Source organism: Camelus ferus, chromosome 23 (assembly GCF_009834535.1).
Source record: "Camelus ferus isolate YT-003-E chromosome 23, BCGSAC_Cfer_1.0, whole genome shotgun sequence".
In the NCBI taxonomy this organism is placed as follows: Eukaryota; Metazoa; Chordata; class Mammalia; order Artiodactyla; family Camelidae; genus Camelus; species Camelus ferus.
Window position 1 is genome coordinate 14938885 of NC_045718.1, and position 21871 is coordinate 14960755.

The window sequence follows — 21871 nt, forward strand, 5'->3', positions numbered from 1 at the left end:
ATACTAACTACTATACATAAATAGATAAACAACAAGTTTATACTGTATAGCACAGGGAACTATATTCGATATCTTGTAGTAACCTATGATGAAAAAGAATACTGAAAAAAAAAAAAGGAGGCGAGCATGGCTGAAGCAGAGCACGTGAGGGAGAGAACAGTAGGAGATGAGGGCTGGGGAGCATGCGAGGCCAGGTCACTCCAGGCCATTGTAAGGAGATTTGCTGCTATTCTAAGTGAGATGGGAAGCCATTGGAGGGTATGACCCTCATGACTCCATGATTCTTTTAGGGGACCATCCTGGCTGCTATCAAGAATAGGATAGAAACAGATTCCAGTTAGGAGGCTACAGCAATAATCCAAGCAAGACACGATGACGGCTCGGTTCACGGTGCTGTAGGGTGGAAGCAGTGAGAAATGGTCAGATTTGGGGTATCTTTTGAAGGTAGAATGCATAGGATTTGCCTGTAGACTGTAACTGGGCTGTGAGAGAAAGAGAACACAAGCGCAACTTGTACCTTCCTTCTTGTGAGTGACGCTGCTGACCGAGATGGGAGTAGCCTGCAGGAGGGGCAGGCGTGGCAGGGGAGAGCGGAGAGACAAGTTCAGATCTGAGCATGTCAAGCTGGAGATGCCTAGGAGATACCCAAGTAGACATACCAAGGAGGTGACTGGGTATATGAGATTAGAGTCCGTCGCAGGAGTAGAGATAGATATTTGGTATTTTTCAGTGAGTAGATGGTGTTAATGTCACAAGGCTGGCTGAGATCACAAAGGGGATGAGTGTAGGTAGGGAGGAGGCGGACATCAAGGGCTGAGAACCAGGACATTCCAGCCTCCAGAGATCATGTTAATGAGAAGGAACCTGCACAGAAGACTGAATAACAAGTGGCTAGTGAAGCAGGAGGCAAACAAGAGCAAATAGTGTCCTGGACATGAGCCTTCAGTATTCACATCCCTCACAAGGAGGAGGAATGTGCAGGTGGTGCTTATGTTCTAGAAGGGCTGAGGTTAGGGTGGGTTCTGCCTGAGCAGGAAGAGACTTGCACTCCTGTGGGAGAGGGAGGAGAGACAGCTCAGGTTATTTTTAAGCTGGTCTGAGAATGGCCCTGGGAAGATGATCATTTTAGCTAATGAGCCCTTGCTCACTGTAGAAAGTGTGCCTGAAGCATGCTTCCTTCCACTCCATCCCTCAAAGACTCTGCTCTGGCTTCTCCCGGGAATGAGGCCAGCCCAAGATGGCTGTCTGACTTTTCCTGCCAGGACTGTGTCATGGAGCAAAGAACTGGCCCTGGCAGCTTCCCAGAGCGGGAGGGGTGGAATGAAATAGTCATGAGCTCAAGACAAGATGTGGGCTGGGTGGAGCCTGCAGAAATGGCCCAGTAGTCAATCTGCTGATATCTCTTCTCTGAGTCTCTTCCTTTCTTTTCTCCTCAGTGTTGAGAGTGTTAGCTTAATTATCTTTTTTTCAAATTGAAGTATAGTCAGTTACAATGTGTCAATTTCTGGTATACAGCATAATGTTTTAGTTATACATATACATACATATATTCAATTTCATATCCCTTTTCATTACAGGTTACTACAAGATATTGAATGTAGTTCCCTGTGCTGTACAGAAGAAATGTTTTATCTATTTTTATATAGTAGTTAATGTTTGTAAATTTCAAGCTCCCCGTTTATCCCTTCCCACCCACTTTCTCCTCAGTAACCATAAGTTTGTTTACTATGTCTGTGAGTTCATTTCTGTTTTATAGACAAGATCATTAGTGTCTTTTCTTTTTTGTTTTTTAGATTCCATATATAGGTGATATCATATGGTATTTTTCTTTCTCTTTCTGGCTTACTTTACTTAGAATGATGCTACACAGATCCATCCATGTTGCTGCAAAAGGCATTATTTTATTCTTTTTTATGGCTAAGTAGTATTCCATTGTATAAATATATCACAACTTCTTTATCCAGTCCTCTGTCAATGGACATTTAGCTTATTTCTATGTCTTGGCTATTGTATATAGTGCTGCTATGAACATTGGGGTGCATGTATCTTTTCAAGTTAGAGTTCCCTCCAGATGTATGCCCAGGAGTGGGATTTCTGGATCATTTATAAGTCTATGTTTAGTTTTTTGAAGACTCTCCAAACCATTTTCCATAATGGCTGCACCAAACTACATTTCTGAATCTCACCTTGAATCTACAGCTTAGGCAATGCTCTTTCTGCACTGACTTTAACATCTGATCTGGCGTTTTCCTAGAAAATGACAGCAAGGGCTGACCTTGGCATTTCCTGGAATTAACACAGCACTTCAGTTCAGTTTAGTTCAATAAACTTATAAGGCACCATTATGCTTCTGTCTCTAAAACTGTTCCAGCCTTTAGCTAACGAGTTTCTTCTCCTCCTGTCTCTGCCACCACCAACCTACTGGTCAGTCCTCTACACTGGCTTTCGGTTCAGCATCTTCCTCTCTATGCCTATCTCCCCCTCACTCCGGGTAATTTCAGTGCTATGTGAGTAAAGTATCCCAACTTCACAATACTTCAGTCTCCACAACTCCAGAGACATTGTCCTCCACTCCAGTAAGTTACTCACATCCAAGGTGGTTCCTTAGGCCTTCCCACCACTCAGATTCACTCCAACTTGGAAAACAAATAGTCTCCTTTCTCACCACAGTTTTGGTCCTTTTAATACCCTCCCTCCTATCTTCCCTTTACACCTGTTCCTTCCAGGACCTTTAGCCTCTTGAGTTTCCTCCTAATCGTCCAGTGAAAGCCTTGTCTCACTTCCTGCACTGTTCAGCCCAAACTCATGGCCGCCCTACCCAGTACCCTAGCCCACTTGTCCTCAGCTGCACCCACACTGAAAACCCCACTCTGGATTAATCTGCCCACCTTTTTCTGCTCCTATGCCCAGAAAAAATATCATACCAAGCCATTGTGGAAATTAAATAAATTGATGTCCCTGTCATTCACCCTCTCCAGACCTCCATGGTCGTCTTCCTGGGTCTATAGTCCTTCTCAGCAGCAGGACCATCATTATTCCAAGAGAGCATAAAGGCAGTTAGAAAGGCACAGCCTTAACCTAGAGCTTCACTTCAGTCTCCCTATGCCCACTGGCACAACCTTATCTTTATTTCTGCCCACGTGCCTCTCTTTCCTCCTGTCCAAAGCTCAACTTTCTACCTGTTCTCATCCTTACCAAGTGCCCATCCTACACCTGCTCCTCAGAAATCTGACTCCACCAATTACCTCCTCTCCCCTATATTTTCAAGCTTTCCCTCTCTTCCACTTTCTTCCCTCAAGCCTATAACAAAGTTCAAGATTTCTGTTGTAAAATATTAATAATAATAATACGCAGCAATACCCAGCCCCACGCCCACACCCATCCCTACTGCCTTGTCACCCACTCCCTCCTTCCTTTCACTTCAGGTTTTGAAGGGAGTGACCTATGTGCTTGGTGTGTCTGGCTCCTTGCTTCCCAGTTACAATCTCGTTCCTGTCCCCACAGCTCCCTGAAAATGGCTAGAACTTTCCTGGCAAAGATAAACACTTCCAGGTTGCCACATCCAACAGACACCTTCCAGTCTCCTCTCAGGTGCCCCTTCTGATGTGTTTGACGGCTCTGGTCCTCCCTCCTCCCTGCACGGGGTGCCCCCGTTTGGTTCACCCCTCTATGCCCCAGCCACCCTGAAACCCCTGCAGCTGACTGTCCTTTGTGCCTGTGGCCCTCTCGGCCTGAAGAACCCATCACTGCTTCCTTCTTGTTTTTCAAGTCTCCTTCAGAACGCAGCCCAGGTAGGAGCCCTCTGCACGCGCCGAGTGTGCTGCGTTTACCGCTGTTGCCGCACTCGTCAGTGTGTGGGGGTTCACTTCCCTGTCTCTCTAGAGACTCAGACTCCCTGGGAGCAGGGACTCTTTTCCATCTACTTTTTGTCTTCATTTTTCTTAGCAGCACTTGACTGGGTTGGCCACTCCCACCTTCCTGAAGCTTTTTTTTTTTTTCCCCTCCATGCCTTCACGACACCACATTCCCTTCAGTTATCTCCTACTTCACTGGCTAGTCCTTCTTGACCTCTTGGGTAACTGCTTCTCCTCTGCTTAACCTCAAAATGTTGGTGCATCCAAACTCCAGCCCAGCCTGCTTCTGCACGCTGTGTACATTCTCTCCCTAGGCAATCCTCTCCATTGTCCTGGCTACCATCTGCACGCTGCTGGCTCCCACATTCCTGTCTGAATCTGACCTCTCCCTTGGGCTTCAGATACACAGATCCAACTGCCTATTCCTTCTCCACATGGATGTTTAATAAGCATCTCAAACTTATTGTGGCCAAAATAGAACTCTTGATTTACACCTTCAAATCAGTTTTCCCTGAGTTCTCTTTATCTCAGAATATGGTGCAATCAACAATCACCCCATTGAGGGGAGAGCTCAGGGGTAGAGCGCATGCTTAGCGTACATGAGGTCCTGGATTCTAGCCCCAGTACCTCCGTTAAAAATAAATAAATAATTCTAATTACACCCCCTCCTCCGAAAAAACAAGCAAACAAACAAAAAAAAAAAACCCAAAATTCAAAACAAAACAAAACAATCACCCCATTGATTGGACCCAAAACCCTAGGAGTAGTGTGACCAACTGTCCTGGTTTGCCTGGGACTTGACCTGATTTTAGTTTTGAAAAACCCCATGTCCCAGGAAACTCCTCAGTCTCAGGCAAACTGAGATGGCTGGTCACCCCAAACTAGAAGTCACCCTAGATTTCCTTCTGGTCCTCACATTCCACATCCAATCAGTTGGACCTGCCTCCAGATACACCGTCTTTCCACCTCCGCTGCCACCTGGTCCAAGCCTCCATCATGTCCCACCTCCTCCATCCTTTTCCTATGGTTGTATCATCTCATCTCAATTCCTCTTCAAAGAGCCTCCTCCCTCGCTTGGCCCACTGTATTTTTCACACAATAGCCAGAGGACCTTTTCAAAGCAAATGGCTGATTGTAGCACTACACCCCCCTACCAGTTAAAGCCCTCCAATTACACTTAACAATAAACCGAAATTTCTTTTCTGGAGGCTCCACGTGATCGAGCCCTTGCTCACCCACTCACTGTCATCGCACACTGCCCTCCCCCAACTTTCTGCTCCTGCTCTCCCCTGATCCTCCCATGACTCACTTCCTCCTACCATTCAAGTGTAAGGTCAAAGTTCCCCTCCTCAGAGACACCATCCCCAATCCCCGTACCCAAAGTCATTCCCCAGTTTCTCCCTATCATGTCACTCTCTTCTGTTATCTTCACAGCATGTATCACCCACCACCTGAAGCTAGCTCATGATCTTTTGTTTGTTTATTCTTGTTTATTGACTCCCCTGTCTAAGATGTAAGCTCCTTAAGAGCAGAGACCTTGCCAGTCTTGTTTTCATCTGTTTTTCTCAGCGCTTGGCCTGGCACACAGTAAGTGCTCAATAAATATTTGCTAAATGATTGAATAAATAATATTTGAATAAATGATTTGTTTGTTTTTTAGGAGGAGGGAGGGAATTCGGTTTTTACTTATTTTATTTTTAGTGGAGTTACGGGGAATTGAACCCAGGACCTTGTGCATGCTAGGCACACACTCTACCACTGAGCTATACCCTCCCCCCTCTGAACAAATGAATATTCAGCACATAGTACAGGGTCTCTCCTCATCCAATAAATGACAGATTAATAACAGTTAACCAAGCTCTATGCTAGGCACTGGGCCCACCTTAAAAACAGATGGTTCTTTAGGAGTCTGTAGTTCACTGAGAAATGGAACTATAAACCAAACTTTTACACTAAATAATCATAACAATTATGAATATGCTGGGGAGTGAGAAATACCATAGTCTTTTATTTTCTTAAACGTGATGTGCACCCCATCCCAAAGGGTTGGCAGGAGCTTCAGTCCCCATCATTGCAGAGCCCCTCCTCCAGCCTCTACAGTCCTAAGGAGCTCCCAGGAGTCCAAGGATCAGGCAGGGCCCTTTCATCTCCGGTCCACCCTGGCCACCTCCCAGGTACACCTCCCACACCCATATGAAGGCTCGAGTCTTTATAATTCCTTGAAGGGTCAGCTGCTTCTCGTCCAAGCTTGCACATAAGGGGAAGGACAGGAAAGCAGGCTGAGGTGGGGTTTTGTGGGAACAAAGTGCTGAAATAAGCTACTCACAGGACCTCCCTGAACCCCCATGCCAATTTCAGCTCAGAGAGATTGTTCCAAACCTGCTTGGTCTATGAATTCCACCTTTCTTCGCCCAGACCCTTATTTCCCTCCCTGCTTGGATCTGTTCTGCAAAGTCTCCCTTAGCTGGCGCAACTTGCTGCTTCCTGTAGATAGAGAAGATGGTAACAATGGTCCGTTATCCATTTAAGGCAGAGTTCTTACATCTTCCTCCACAAACCTGCTCCTTTTTCAGAATTCCCTAGCTCAATTTATAACATCACCTTCCTCCTTGTCATCAAGGATAGTAAAGCTGACCCAGCAGTCATTTCCCCTTCTCCTTCATCTGATCAGCCACTGAGTCCTGTCAATCAGTACCTTCATGACTCCCCTTTTCAGTCTACCCATCTCTCTGGTCGACCTCTTTATTTCATACCTATACTTGTGCAAGACCATTCTACTTTATCTCTCTATTCTAGTTTCTACTCAGTCCAATCCATCCACCAAATAAATGACCCCAAGAGCTATTCCAAAAGAACCAGTCTGACCATGTCACTGTCTTGATGGCCTCACTCTTTATGTAGAATGAAACAGTATCTCCGTTTAAAACAATGATTTTAAAAAGCATGAAACAGACTGAATTTCTTATCATTTAGACCCTACATAACAAGTCTTATACTCCATCCACAGAACCTACACCAAGTTTGACCAGCCTATTAGTCATTTCCCCAACATACTTCCTATATTCTTCTATTTCTACCTTTTCTCTGAAGTTATTTTTTCTACCTAAAATGTCCTTTGCCTCCCTATTCTTTAACTTCCCCCTTTTCCCAACATTCACCCACTCGAGGGTACTTATTTTTCAAAGCCCAACCGTATTTCCATTAATATTTACTGAGAGAATGATTGAAGCATTAAAGGCATGGGCTCTGGAGCCAGTGTGGGCTTCCCTCCCAGTTCTCTGCCGTCCCCTAGCTGTATAATCTTAGGTAGGTTACTGTGCCAGATCCCTTATCTGTAAATTGGGAGATACAGATATATGTATCACGTAATCACACTATGTGAGTGTTATTATTATTATGTGTCAAATGGGGAACTAAGAACTTTTCATACAGTATCTAATTTGGTTCTCCCAGATGCTGTGGGAGATAGTATTATTCAAAATTGACGTGTGATCCCCTAAAATTCAAGTAAGTTTACTCAAAGGCACACAGCTGGTGGAAGTGGAAAACTGGAATTCAAGTCCAAGTCTGTTGGACCTAGGTTCTCTTCATAGCACTGGGAAGAGCCCTGGGAAGGAAACCAGAGAGGACTGGACTTTCAAACTTCCTCTTAGATGGAGAAGGCAAGTAGGCAAAGGATGCACGCTCTGGGAGGGAGTACAGAGAAACATGGAATCATGAGAATCAGAGTCAAAGTCACATAATAAACCAGCAAGTAACCCCTCAAGTAAAACGAAATGACCAGAAACATGACATACAGTTGTGAAGCCAACAGCAACGTCAGGTTATGTTCCGAGTAGCAATGTCAGAATTGTTACCCGGAAAAACTAAAACGAAACTGTTAACTTGAGGAGATAAATTCTACGCCCAACCCTTTAACTCTAAGGGACCGAGCACAAAATTAGGGACTCAAAGAGTGTAAGAGCTGGACGAACAATGGAGTGACATCTTTAAAGTATGGAAAGGAAAAAAATATATTATCCTAGAATTCTACAGCTACTGAAAATACCTTCCAAAAATGAAGGGAAGCAAAGACTGTTTCAGAGACAAAAATCTGAGGGAAATCACCATCAGCAAATCTGCATGATAAATGTTAGAGATGCTCTCAGACAGAAGGAAGATGATAGTTGGTAGAAATGCGTATCTACACAAAGCATTGGAAATGGTAAATATGCAGTAAATAAAAGGACTTTTTTTCCAATTTTCAATCTCCTTGAAAGATGACTGACGCTTTAAAGCAAAAATAATAGCAATGCATTGTAGGTTTATAACGTTCGTGTAAGTTGGAGGTACCACAACAGCAGCACAAGGGGCGGGGAGATGAAGCCTGATCATGGAAGATAACGCTCCTCCCCAGACCCTGGGAGTTGGGGAGGGAGGTCTATGCTGAATGAGAGGGATAAGAAGGGACGTTGGAAAGAGTGACATTTTGCCATTTGTGATAACCTGGATGGGCCTCGAGGGCATTAAGCTAAATGAAATAAGTCAGACAAATACCATATGCTTTCTCTTATATGTGAAATCTAAAAAATACAAATCTCAAACAAAAACCAAGCTCAGACATACAGATAACAGACTGGTGATGACAGAGGCAGGGCAGGGGTTGGGGAGGAAATGGGTGAACTGTTGTTGGTTTTTGTTTTGTTTTATTCATTTAAATAAATTTTAAAAAATTTTAATGACTGAATGAAAGGGAAAAAATAAGGTCCATTGGCTAATGTAACTGTCATGCCATTTGAACAACCTGAGAAATGATTACTTGTAAGAACACGCACCTGCTTCAACCCTTTGACTTCCCAGCAGGACTTTTCTTCTGTAATTCAATATTCCTCTAAAAGTGTTGCCATCTCTCAGGGCAGTAGCAGGTTACATCCCCCAGGGCCAATCACGCTGTGACTTTCAGCAGGGTGTCCTGGGGCAGGGGATCATTTCAGAGGTGGATTCCTAGAAAACAGTCAATGAGAAGTAAAAAGCACACAAAAAACTTCCGTGTAAATTTCTGAAGGTACAAAAACACCCCTACCCTCCTTACTTAGTCAAATCAAGCAGAAATAAAAGAAAGGGAAAGCCCAGTATTACAGTGACTCAGTCACTGCGGGCCCAGGAAAATTGTATGCAAACATATAATGGCCTTCCATTCTGCACACCCAGAAGTAGATCAGGGGGCAGCCCCTTGGAGCCAATACCAAACCTCCCAAAGAGCAGTCCTGGGTATCCACCCAGCCTTGGCTACTGGCTCTAAGAGGGAAACAGGTAACACCAGCACGAAACCTCAGCCCCATAATTCTTGAGGCTCTTCTCCTCCCCCTGGGCCAGTTGCATGTACAAGTCTGTAATCAGGTACAGGGAGTCTCCATGCCCCAAGCACCCTCTCTCTTCTCATTGAGAATGACTGCCCTGACGCACAGGAATGCAATAGAAAATGGAATGTTCAGCAAATAGTTAAGTGAGATAAAACCCTAACTGGAAAAACCCTAGTAATACAAAACCCCAACAAATATCCATACATCTCACCTCGTATATCTCACCTCCGGTCTCTTAAATCATCATATTCATTTGTTTGTGTTCAAAAAAAAATCTTGGTTCTCCCACAAGGAACAGTTCCCACTTCTGGGTAGTTACCACAAAAAGGTGGACTCACAATGGTCCAGGCAGGCCTAGAATGGGCAGGGCAGGGCGGTTTGCCAGCTTGTAAATACACCAGTGGGGGCCGGGGTGGGGTGACCTCCAAGCAAACAACAGCCATTAGATTCGAAATAACAGGGATCCATCAGACACTCTGAGGTTGGCAAGTCACGCCACCTGGTGGAATCAACAGAGCATTTCTAGAAACCCAAAGCCAATCTTTCGCCAAAAACTAGAACTGACTGAAACCTCTGGTGTGGTGGGAAAAATACTTTGGGATTCCAGTACAAAATGTTAATTCTAGGAAAGAAAGGTCTCAGCTGATTTGCTCACATATTAACTTCATAAATTAACATGCACCTTGTTAATGACACTCAAATTAATTGATGTGGTATCCCTCACACAAAATTCATTACAATTGAAATTTGTAATTACAGTCTACAGATTTAGAGCTCAATACAGCTTCTCTCTAAGGACCTTTCAGTTCTATGATTCTGTAGCTACGGCTGAGGCACATTTGATTCTAATCAGCATTGATGACATCTCAGTAAGGGTGACTTTAAAGGTTATTAACACATTCAACAAGTATCTGTCAACTGTAATGTGCCAGGCACAGTCCTAGGCTCTGTGCTCATTCAGTAGCACAAGTAAGACACACAACAAGATGCCTGCCCTCATAGAAAACTCTAGTTTTCTAGACTAGTGAGAGTGAGGCAGACAGGAAACAAGTCAAAATGTTAAGCAGATGAGGTCAGAGTGAATATAATTTTAAAAGGGAAAGGGAAAGGAGGGTTTGGAGGATAGGGTGGCCCGAGGTCTCTTGGAGATGGTATTTGAGATCCAAAGAGGAGAGTCTTCCCATGATGAAATTTGGTTTTTAGAAGCCACCATTCCAGAACACACATTCAGATGAGCCTTTTTCAAAACTCTTTGGGGAAACCTCTCTGGTTTTTGCCTTCAAAGCCAATGTATCAACTCCACTGAGGAAAACGGGTTTACCTTAAAGCAAAATAATCCAGCTTTACAGTATCACCTTTCTATGAGCCTGAACATCTTTGGGATATTTCTAAAAGTTAATCCAGTCTCAAAATGCATATTATTAACCTAACAATTTGGTGGGGAAATGTGCAGAGAGCTCTGGAGAGAGTTAACTCTGAAGGCCTCTCATCTTCTTGATAGACAGTATCTCTAACAAACACACGGGTATCTGCTATTCTTTTGCTATGAAGGACTTCATCTGTCGTCTGTGTAAAACCTTATAAAACAGTAGCAAAAATAAAATGTTCAGCAAACAAAGATGGGAGGAAACAAGAAGAAAAGGATAGTACTGAGACAAAGGAAGGGTGATGGCTTAAAGAACAAAACCTGAAAAATCGCTCCAAACAGTCTTCCCTTACAGTTCAGCTTTCCAGGTTTGCACAGACGTCTGGGGTCGCCTCTCTATGGTCAAGCAACCCACTTTCCATAAATCTAACATTTCCTAGCTTTTCCTGGTAAGATTAAGGAGTCTGACGATGGTAAAACACTGATGTAACTCAAGATTGTTACACAGCAATACACATCCCCACCCCCTCCCAGTTCTCCATTGCACTTGTAAAGTGATTGAAGTTCCCTGATGTTAACCCTGTCACTAAAGCGTGTGAACTGAAAGCATTGCAGGTCTTGTATGAATCCTCAAGGTGAGCAGGGTTAGATCTATATATCCTATTTATTACACCTACTGTTACCAGATCTTCATACCCTGCTGCCTTTGTATTTTAAAGTCATGATTGCCTGACACAAACTTTGTCTCAACAGAGCAGATCCAGGGAGAGAAAGACTGGTGTTTCGTATTGACCAAAGCATTTCAATTAAGTCCACAAGGAAAGACTCCTAATTACTAATGTATGAATATTCCAAGCAACTAGCATTTGTGTCATGATGGAAGAAATACCAAACCCTCTTTATACACCTAAAAGGAAATTAAGTCTCTCAGCTGAAGGAGGCACCCTGGGCATCATGCTTCCTGTTTAGAATGTACCACGGATGTCTTTGTGTATCTTCGTATTAGATACTTTTATAAATACCATGTGTAAAAAAGATTTCCATTTTTATTTATTTTTAAAAGGTACAAAGAGGAAGGTCCAAAGGAAGTCTCCAAAAGAGACCACCAAATCCCCAAATCTGTGTGAAACGCTCCAAATTTCTGAGGTCAGCAATTCAATATTTGCTTTGAACTTTCTATTAAAATAGAACCAAAAAAGTAGTACAACTTCTGTGGCGATGTCAGGACAGTCATAACAATAAAACTGGCTCAGTGTGAAGATGACCATCTTCATATACCTTCCTGGGGAGACAGCCAAAAATGTTTCAATTAACCCCAATGTGGTAATTAAAGTATAACCTGGATCCTCAATTCAATTTGTACTAAACACTGATTTATCTGCAACTAAACGTTAGCTTCTTTCCTTTCAGTTCAGAAATAACACCTTTAGTCATTTTGCATTAGCCAGGAAGACCCAAACGCCTAAGAACGCTGTTACGCCTTTAAGCCATTGACAGGCTTGCTGTAACCCAAATGTGTCTGTTTTTCAGGGTAAGAAGTTTGTTTTTTCTGATGTTATCACATTTACTCAATATTATAAACGGGAGAACATCATGATTTAAAATACCATGGTTATCATTAAAAATAATGCATAAAATAAAGCAGACCTCCCTGCTGTGTAGGAGCAGCACGACGGTAATCCCAGCACGTGAATGTGCTGCTTCTGTGAATATTGTTTATTGTCTTGTTTTCTTTGCAGAAATGCACAGCTGGGGCCAATTTTAGAATCAAATCCCAGTCTCTAAAAAGGGTATTTCGCACTCTAAGAACTAAATTCTCTTTTCTACTTCCAAAATGTGGTTTGCAATTGTGGTATTTATTCCCTTACTATTCCTCCCCTTCAGTTAGCTGAGGTGCAATTTACATGTCACATAACCTTTTTAAACCACAGAAATTTGTGCAGCACCTTTAAGTTTATCATGCTTCTACAAACACCTGATTTAATCCAGAAGATCCTGCTCAGTAATTCCAAAAACAATGTAAAATACAATACAAAGTTGAGCCCAAAATATCATAGTAACATTTAATAATTGCAAATATATTTATTACAATGTACAGATTAGTTAAGTTATATACACAAATATAATTTTAGCTATAAAGTCCCAACAAACTGGTTACATTTAAATCACTGAATCTGTAGAAGCCAATTCAGAAGTCTTCTAGTCCCCTAACTTCACCTTCCTTAAATTATAAAAAAATAAAATCTGACAGTTCTGACTTCAAGTTAAAGATGAAGAGATGGTGTTATCACATTTCAGCACTCAGAAAAGGAAATTTTACTTGTCTGTACAAAGCCTTTCTTTCATATGCTACATTGATACTTAAAGCACCATTGCAAGACTTTAAATTGTGTAAAATGTTCAATTAAAACTTCCAAGGATTTTTCTTTTTAAGATTGTAAAGGTTTAACTTTGTTCTAACAACCAGGATTGGGATGAAATAGAATTGTTTTTCTCCTTGTCCAACTTTAAAATGGTCCCTTTTGTCCCTCTCATCACCATCTGATCACTTCTTTTAAAAGAGGGTAGTAAACAGGAGAATTCTTAATCAAGCTTTTACTTATTTGGTAGTGAGGTTGGAATGCCAAGGGAACAGTTTTCCAAAATGCAGTAAATGTAAATATATCCCATTCTTTTCACATACGCAGAGGTGCAAGATCTGAGAACCACAAAACACAACCTAAGTCTCTGAAATAGTATACTTCAGCCTGGTTTTTAAAGAATGCCTGCACATTTTCAACATTTTTTTTTTCAAGGCAAATGATACCTTCTTTCCAACTTGACACAGCTGGTGCTGTGTCTGAAAAGTAGCCTGTTTTCATGGTGTTACACCAGACTCTGCAGAGGCATTCTCTATGGTTACCTAACATGGAGGTGCACAAAACGCATTAAGGACTCGGCAAAAATCTGACCAAACTTCATATTGTTGTTGTATATAATATATATGTATATATATTAACACTAGAGAGTTTTTAGAGCAAACCAAATGGAAATAAAATCATGACCAGGTAGATTATAAACTGAGGTAGTAACCCTGCAAGCACTTCTGATGAAAACTTTGTCCCCACTCTGAACAAGTTCAAAATTAAGAGGTCTACTGTTTTCCATTACCTGTGACAGGAGCCACATGAAGTAAAAACAGACCATAAAGGAGCTGGTTGACATCCCCTCACCCTAACAAAGCACATCACACAGAGCTAAATAAACCAAGCACAACCAGTCACTGCAAGAACTTCGATCCAGAAGTAAACTCTGGGTTAAAGATAATAAGATTTTCTATTTGTTAAATCCATAGTTCGATCCTTCTCTTAATGTACAGGCCTTGCCATTACTTTTCTCATTATTAAAACAGGAGAACCCAGTAAACTTAGATATTGACTGAAGTCTACATTTTACATTTCAAACTAGAAATTCAAAACTGCCCATTTCCAAGTTCACAGTGCCACCCTGACAGGTATGAAAAGTGACCGTGCTGAGGCATGTCAGTAACACTGGTTTTCTGCTGAGAGCATATTCAACAAAACCAAATTGCTCCGAGATGGGTTCCATCTTCTTCCTAGGAAAATTCCGAGCTTTTAAATTTAAAAAATAAATGACTATGATGCAATTATTACTTTCTGGAGTCTTTTACAGTTTCTACCTGTTAAAGACACAAAGAACCACTCAAGTGGGAACTACAATAACATATACAGAACCCTCTCCAAAAGACAGTTTGCACAGAAATTAAATACATCAGATGTTAAAATTTGGCAGAAAGATGCAGCTTTCCCAAAGTAGCGGAAAGTACTGCACATGTAGGTTTTGTGGCAGTCCTTGGAAATATCTCAGGTAGAGCTTAACCTAGAAATAAAAATTCACCATACATTTTCAACCAAAATCATTTTTAGAAGGAAAAAAAAAACAGTGATACAAGATAATGTACTTTAAGTTGGTAGTATATACAAGACTATTTTCTTGGTCTTAAGGTAGAAGGGCCAAATTACTGAAATAAAAAAATATGGAGAAAACATAAAAGCCCATTAATTTCAGAATACTGGGGGTGGGAGGAGACGAGCCCAAAGTTTTTAGACAGGTACACATCATTTAAATTAGAATGGAAAACAGGCTTTGAACCTTATAAATATTGTTTCCCAAGAAAATAAGTATCAAAAGTGCAAAATTACACCTTAAGAGGTCCCCTTTTCACTTCAGCAAGCAAACAACATTTAAAAACACATCCAACTAAATCAAAAAAGGGAGGATTAGAAATCACATCACCTCATCCTTCATTATCAGGGATCCACTTCAAACCTGGATATTTCTGAGTGGGATATGTTGCAAAAAAATATTAAACTAGGTCATTGGATCCAAGTTGCATATCCTCTTAAAAAAAAAAAGTCAAAGGACAGCTGCCAATTCTTGTTTTTAGAAGAAACCTCTCATGTAAGAGGTAGTGTATGCTAGGGCAAAAGGCTGTCAATCATTGTAACGTTGCTCGAAAACAGTAAGTCCTTTGAAGCATGTTTCCTGGAGTCTATTAAACATTCTTTCTCTGTGCTCAAATGTCAAGCAGTACCCAATTGCATCTTCTGTTTCCTGAATTCGTTTCTGGAACCTGCATCCATCCCGTGCAAATTCTTCCCATGGTCCTTTTCGATCCTCATCACCACTTATATAATACTCAGTGACTTCTTCAAGGAAGGTTACCTACAAAGACATAGACTAATTTTAATCTCAAATATAACAAGTAAAAAAAAAAGAGTTTCTAACTGACTAGATGGCATCTGAATCAAACAGCAGGCAAATGCTACTTTCACACACACACACATGGTCCCATTCCCTCAGCCACCATCCTGCCAACCCCACCTACCCCCTCCTGGCTTTGGTGTTAATATCATGAATCTAGATGGGGAACTGAAGCTTTCCTGATGTTATTATTCCTTACTTTTTTTTAATCCCTAGGGAAATCAGTTTTGTGATACTCTTCCAAAAAGCACAAATGTTTCCAAACAAAATATTTCAGAAATATTCAGGAATCTGAAGTCAGTGCTTTTATTACAGCACAAAAGCTTTAACAAGATCTTCACTTACTCCTATTCTTCCTTCTTCCAAAAAAATTTCACTTTTTGATCCTTTCCAATTTTTGAATCATGAAACATGTAGTATTATTCTTATTACTTTTGTAATCAGAATACAGAAGAGTAATTTAGTAAACAAGGTGCAGCAAAATTAACGTATCTTTTAAGATTATGTTACTATGCGAAACTTTAGTTAAGACAAAACCCTCTTTGTATTCCTTCTCAATATGCCATCACTATATATACATGAAACTGTGAATTTTAAAATGTACATGATCATATGTATAAGTGACAGTCCCTTTTAATCCCTACTTAGTCTCTAATATAGAAGTTTCTTTCTAAAATATCACAATTCAAAAGTAAATACTTGTTTTAAAGTATATTCAATAGTTACATCAGCTCATCCCACTGTGGCCTACGACTTTCATTCCCTTTACATCAGGCCCAGAAATGCCCCCGAGGACAATTAGCACGGAGGTAACACCTTACTAGGTATTACATTCTAGCGTTACTCATTCACGGGGTCACCGAGATAAACAACAACAACAAACATTTATACAGTGGTTACCATATGCCAGGCTCTTTTCGAAGTACCTAATAATTTTTATCTCACTTAATCCTCGTTATCAACCCTATAGGGTCCATATTATCCTCATCTCCACTGTAAAGATTAAGGAAACCAAGGTAGACAGGTTAACTGACTTGTTCAAATCACACAGCTTCCATGGGGAACAATCAGGATTCAAACCCTGAGTGTGGCTCCACAAACCTGCACCATGTCACATGCCATGACACAGCATGTTAAACTCCCAGATCTGAAAGCCTCATTCTGAGAATTAGGCACTATTCATTATTCCCATATACCTGAAGGATGGCATGGAGCCAAGGACTGCTAAACAATTTTATCATATTTTAGATACAGTCTTTCATAAATGTTGCTTCTAGTTCATGGTAATATTCTCACACCTACTTGACTCATCTCACTTCTATATGTGAGACATGAGACTGGCCTGAGGTCCTGGAACAGCAGGAGCTACCATTTCAAGGCAAATGATTATGAGCTGTATGCTCACCTCATTTAAATTGTGCACTAATTCACACAGTAGTTGTTATGATTATTATTATTACCTTCAGATAAGTAAGTGAGTCAAAGCTATGAGAGGTCAAGTTACTGTCTTCCCAAAGCTCTTGGCCCTAACCACTCAGGAGTAGGGGGACACAGGTCTCCAGGGGCCAAGTGCTCATTCCAGTGTCCCTCTTTGTTTCTTATCTATTCACTAAATAGGTCATTTTGTCAGGAAGCTTTGAAAAATAGAGGAAAAACTCTTTTATGATAGCATTTACAATAGTAGGAACTAAAATTTAATTTCTAATATGACTTATTCTGCTTCTACAGGTAAGACAAGATTACCACCATTTAGGGACACTTTCTACCCCAAGAAGAGTTTCAAAGTATTAAACTGGCCACTTGGAGCTAATGGATTATGGTGCTGTCCACTGGAAACTTTGATGCTGCAGATTCTGAGGTCAATAATTTACCCACTCCTTTCTCTTTCCAAATAAAGGTACAGGAAACTAAAGAAACTTTCCTTCCACAATAAAAGAGATCTTGTGTGTTTGGGGGGATTTCTCTCCAATCAATAACTTTAGCTGAATAAACAATAGAGAAAAAAATTAAGCAATTCAAAAAGACTCCCAAAATAAGGCTAACTTGATAATGTGTCAGAAGAGTAAGATAAAATGCTCCATGAAGTTCTAAGACTAGCCTGGGAATAGGAAGCAATTACTCAAGATAAACCAAATAAGTGACCGTCACTGTTAGAAATGTCGTTGGCCAATGACAACTAGTACTGCGTTCTTAAGAAAAGGCAATACTATTTTCTGTACTGTTTTTGACTGTCAAGTCAAAATCCCAGATGTCCAAAAGTTGTTAATACTGAAATTAGTATTTTCTTTCATGGCAAACAATCAGACAAATTTGACTTGGCTACTTGGCACCCTCATCCCTTCAGACTTTAATAGAAAGGAGTGAAGACACTGTTATCATGTTATGTAAACGCAACAGTGTCTGCAAACAACGCAAAACGTTTAATACCACTTAAAAACTCTATGGCTATAATAGGACCTCTCGATCTCTAGAATTAAATCATACATACGTAAAGTTTAATTTTTCTTTTCCTTAAAAAAAGTGAAGTGGAAGCTTGGAGGAAAACAGTCCAGAGCTGCCAACCCAAAAGAAAACAGCACTTTCCAGCTAAAACCTACACACTGGGGTCTTCGATTCAGACAGAAACAACACTCTATGGGTGGGAAAAGGGGGGGGGTCATCTCTCAACGCAAGTACAAGGGCTCAGAGTCCTTCCTCACAAATACGCACTACGACGTCCCATGCTGCGACACTTAACGCACCAGAACAGGCAACACACATGATCGTGTTAAAGGAAAGAAACCAACCTTTTTTCTCTGGATTTGTGTGTGTCTTTCTCCAGAAAGAACCCCACCCTGCACCGAGTCTGGACATTGACTTTCTCGGCTCCCTACCAGTTGCACCTTACAGGAAAGTAAGGTGTGACAGTCAGAAATGGCCACAATGGACTCAGATGGCCTCTCTGAGTCACGATAGCCTGTCCAATTTTTCCCTGATGTTTGAAAAGGAGCCTTAAAGTTTAGAAGGTTGTAGGGGTCATCGGAATTACAGAAAGAATTCCACAGTTTGAGATTCTCTGCTTCATCTGCACTAGATTCCCAGTCATCGTCCTCCCCAGAATTACGGTCGGGAGACTCAGGAAGGCTTCCAGTCTGGGGAGAACTTTCTAGATCAGGCTTGTCAGACAAATCCTTCTCTGAGTCAGAAGGGTCTCCGGGAAGAGTTCTGGCAGCAGTCTGAATGGCTGCTGTGAAGTTTTGGGGATTATAAGGATCTACACTGTAGAAAGAGTTCCAGAGGTGGAGCCCTTCTGAATCCTGTTCAAGGTCTGATTCTGAGAGTGAGCTATCACTATCGAAACCATCATCCTCGGCTTCTTCATCCCAGTCCTCACCTTCGGAATCAGAACTTGTCTCCAGGTCACTGACTGCACCTCCCAAAATGTAATCTATCAGTCTGTTAGTACAGACTGGTCTGGTAGACGTGGGGAGGTCATCTTCTATGTCTGAGGAGTCAACTACACTTGTTTGGTCCTCTCCAGGCTCCTGTTCCGTAGGAACCTCACAAGATGGACAGCTTTCCAAGGGGCCTTGTCTTTCCAAAGCAAGTGGAACCTCTTTAGTCAACAAATCTATTTTTTCCCCAGCGAGTTCCTGGGCGGTTCCAGGAACGGCTCCAGCAGCGGGAACACACTGTGGCGGGCAATCTCCGCGGTGCTTCGGATCCAGCCGGAGAAGACTGTGCTCCTCCTCCAGGCTGTGGTAGCCGTGATCTTGGTCGGGGGAGGGTAACGCTTCGTGGCCCTTGCTGGCCTGCTGAAGGAATTCCAGCCGCTTCATGCGGAGATGGTGGATTTCTGGCAGGCCTTCTCTAGAGAGAGGCGGACATCCCTGCCAAGAGGCGCGAGCGACTTCCGCGTTCAGCGGCTGGGGATGAGACGGGGCCTCACCCAGGCAGCCGCTCTCCGGAGTCAGCGTCTGGAAATCGACCAGCTCGCCACTTCCAACGCTGCTCTGATAGCTAAGCTCGACCCGGGACAGGCAGTCCAGAGAAGAGGGGTTCAGCAAACAGGACACGACGTTGACATTGCTTAAGCGTTGGACGCTGAGAGGCCCGGAAGGCGAAAGGCCAAGTTCCATGTCCGAGAACAGACGGGCTTGAAGGTTACTGGGCAGCAGCTCCACTCCCCACAGCTGCTGCTCCAGGAGAAAAGCGTGGGCTTGGGAGTCCAACCCTCTTCTCTTGGCTTTAAGTTCCAATTCTACATCTGGGGGCGAGCACTGCCAGTGGATGCCCTCCTCCAGCCAATCAAGGGGACTGGCAGCCGCGCCGTCCGACGGGTCGAGCCGCAGCGAATTCAGGGATTTCTGCGCCGTAGGGGCGGCGGGTTCCTCCCGTACCCTCAAGGCTCTCAGGGCGCCGTAGCCTGCTGCAAAATCTAGCCATCGGGTGGGAATCATCCCACCGAAAAGCTGGCTCCAGATGAGAAGCTTCTGAAGCAAGCCGGGGAGCGGCGCGAAGAGCTGGGAGAGCAGATTCACCCAGGAGCTGCTCCGAGCCTCGGGCGCGGGAGAGAAAGCCAGTTTGGGGTCCCCGGGGTGCTCCGGGGCAGGAGGGGCGGGGAACTTGGAAGGGCCTGCTTGCGAGCGCCGAGGAAGGAAAAAGGGCAGCCGGAACCAGGAGTCCGCCGGAGCGGCGGCGCGTGCCCGCGGGCCGTCGGCTGCCGGCTCCATCTCCGCGTTCTCGGCCGGCTCTCAGGGAGGGACGCGGGGCTCCGCGGCGGGAGGCCGGGCGGGACTCCAAGAGGCCTAAACAGTCTCGGCCTTGCCCAGCGGCGGGGTTGGCGCCCCAGGCCGAGCCCCAGGCCAGCAGAAGAGCCACAGAGGAGAGCGGCTTCGGCAGCGGGCGGCAGACCACAGTCCGGAACGGCAGGCGCAGGCCGCGGAGGCTGAGGCGACGTCCATCCTGGCGGAAAGGCGGTGTCCTAGTCCGCTCGAGGACTCTCCACCATAGATAAGGGCCCTCCCGCGGCAGCGGCGGCGACTTGCCGGCAGAGACGGACCGTTGAAAAGCTCCTCGAGCAGCGCGACCCCGGAAGGGATGAGCGGGTAGGAGGGCGGGTAGGCGGGCGGGCGCGGGTGGAAGCGGAGCCCAAAATGGCCGCAGGGCCAGCGCCGAGGCAAGACACCCCCAAGCAAGCGGACGAGACGAAGGATGGCGACCGGCTACGCCACCAGCCCAGCGCCGCCGAACGTCACTCGCAGGGCCCGGCGGGCGGGTCTCTCCGCACTCTTCCGTGTGGCCGCTGATTGGCCTCGCCCCGCGTCCCTGCCGGCTTCCTTATTCTCGGAAGACCCAGCTCGCGCACAGGAGGTTGCATCAGCCGAGCTTAGGCTCTACGCATGCGCACTTGCTGCTCGGCCGTCGCCTAGGAGACCGCCCGCCCCAACCCCCTCCCCCGCCCTCAGGGGGAAAGGGAGCGGCTTGGGGAGGTGCTAGCGTTTCCAGATAACCTGAGAATTCCCTGGAACTCTTGTAATGGTCTGATACACACCCAAGTGTATACATTTATCCTAGACTTGCATATCGGGGTTCCAGTATTGCTGAGTGCTAAGGAGATCATCAGCTTAGGGTCTTAGTATAGTGAAAGTCGAGCAATGCTATGTAAATACATGTCCAGTGTTAAAAACACTAATAACGTAGGGTGAGTAATACTAGGAGTGAAAAGTCTTGAGTGAAAAATAATTTATTCTTATGCATTCCTGTCTTCGGTTTTAGGGTTTCTAAATCACTATTTAGCTTTACCTAGGATCTAGCTTTGAGGTCCAACATGCATCTCCTAACGACAATGTGAACTCATGTTTGTCAGGTGGTGTCCGTGTTAATGGGGCAAACTGAAGTCACAGAGGAAGGAGGAAGTGTAGCCCCCGGAACTGTTTACTGTCATTTATACTTCCCAGCAGGCAGTATATTCAAGTCATATCTGTATCCTGAGCTTTTAGAGCCACAGGATAACAACACTCAAAGAAGGAAATACAGACCATTATCCTTTGAAAATACTGTATCTGATCATCTTAGTTGCTGTATTTGATTCTCTCATGTGAGTTTGGTCTTAGTTCTTGTCTTTATTTCTGCTAAAACTTTTTAATTGACACTCCTAAGTCAAGTATCTGTTACAGAGGGAGTGTAGCAGTGGAGCACTGGGGACAGCAGAAAGATGTTTTGGGAGCCAGGAGGAAGCCGGCTGCTCCTCCTGCTTTGTTAGGACTGTTCAAAGAACAGCCACCTCTTTCTAGGCAATTAAGAGGTCCTCAGTTTCTATGGTTTACCCCTTATCTTATTATCCACATCTCCTCTTCAATCCTAAGAACTTCAGAAAAAAAATGTATTAATAACAGGAGTCGGTTTAATAATAGACAAGAGAACGAAGTATGCAAATTAAATCATCAAAGCCTCAGTTTCTTGGTTGTAAAGTTAGGCTTATAATTCCTCCTTTAATGGGTTGGTGAGGGAACTAAATTTCCAATATCCTGCCTACTTTACCCAGTATCCAATATCCTGCTGTC

At 43.5% G+C, this 21871-nt stretch overlaps 1 protein-coding gene across 2 annotated transcripts; it reads right to left on the reverse strand.

The window, feature by feature from the left end:
• Positions 1 to 12611: 12611 nt before the first annotated feature.
• On the reverse strand, positions 12612 to 20672 carry PPP1R15B (protein phosphatase 1 regulatory subunit 15B). 2 transcript variants are annotated; one of them, XM_032466966.1, is made up of 2 exons: positions 18113 to 20671; positions 12612 to 15287 (listed from the first exon to the last, which is right to left on the reverse strand). In XM_032466966.1, exons 1-2 carry the CDS (start codon positions 20036 to 20038, stop codon positions 15057 to 15059), a joined length of 2157 nt encoding a protein of 718 aa, XP_032322857.1. In that variant the 5' UTR covers positions 20039 to 20671; the 3' UTR covers positions 12612 to 15056. The 2 variants fall into 2 exon arrangements, with proteins under 2 accessions (XP_032322857.1, XP_032322858.1); XM_032466967.1 differs by having other exon boundaries at positions 15139 to 15287; positions 18700 to 20672.
• Positions 20673 to 21871: the final 1199 nt, after the last annotated feature.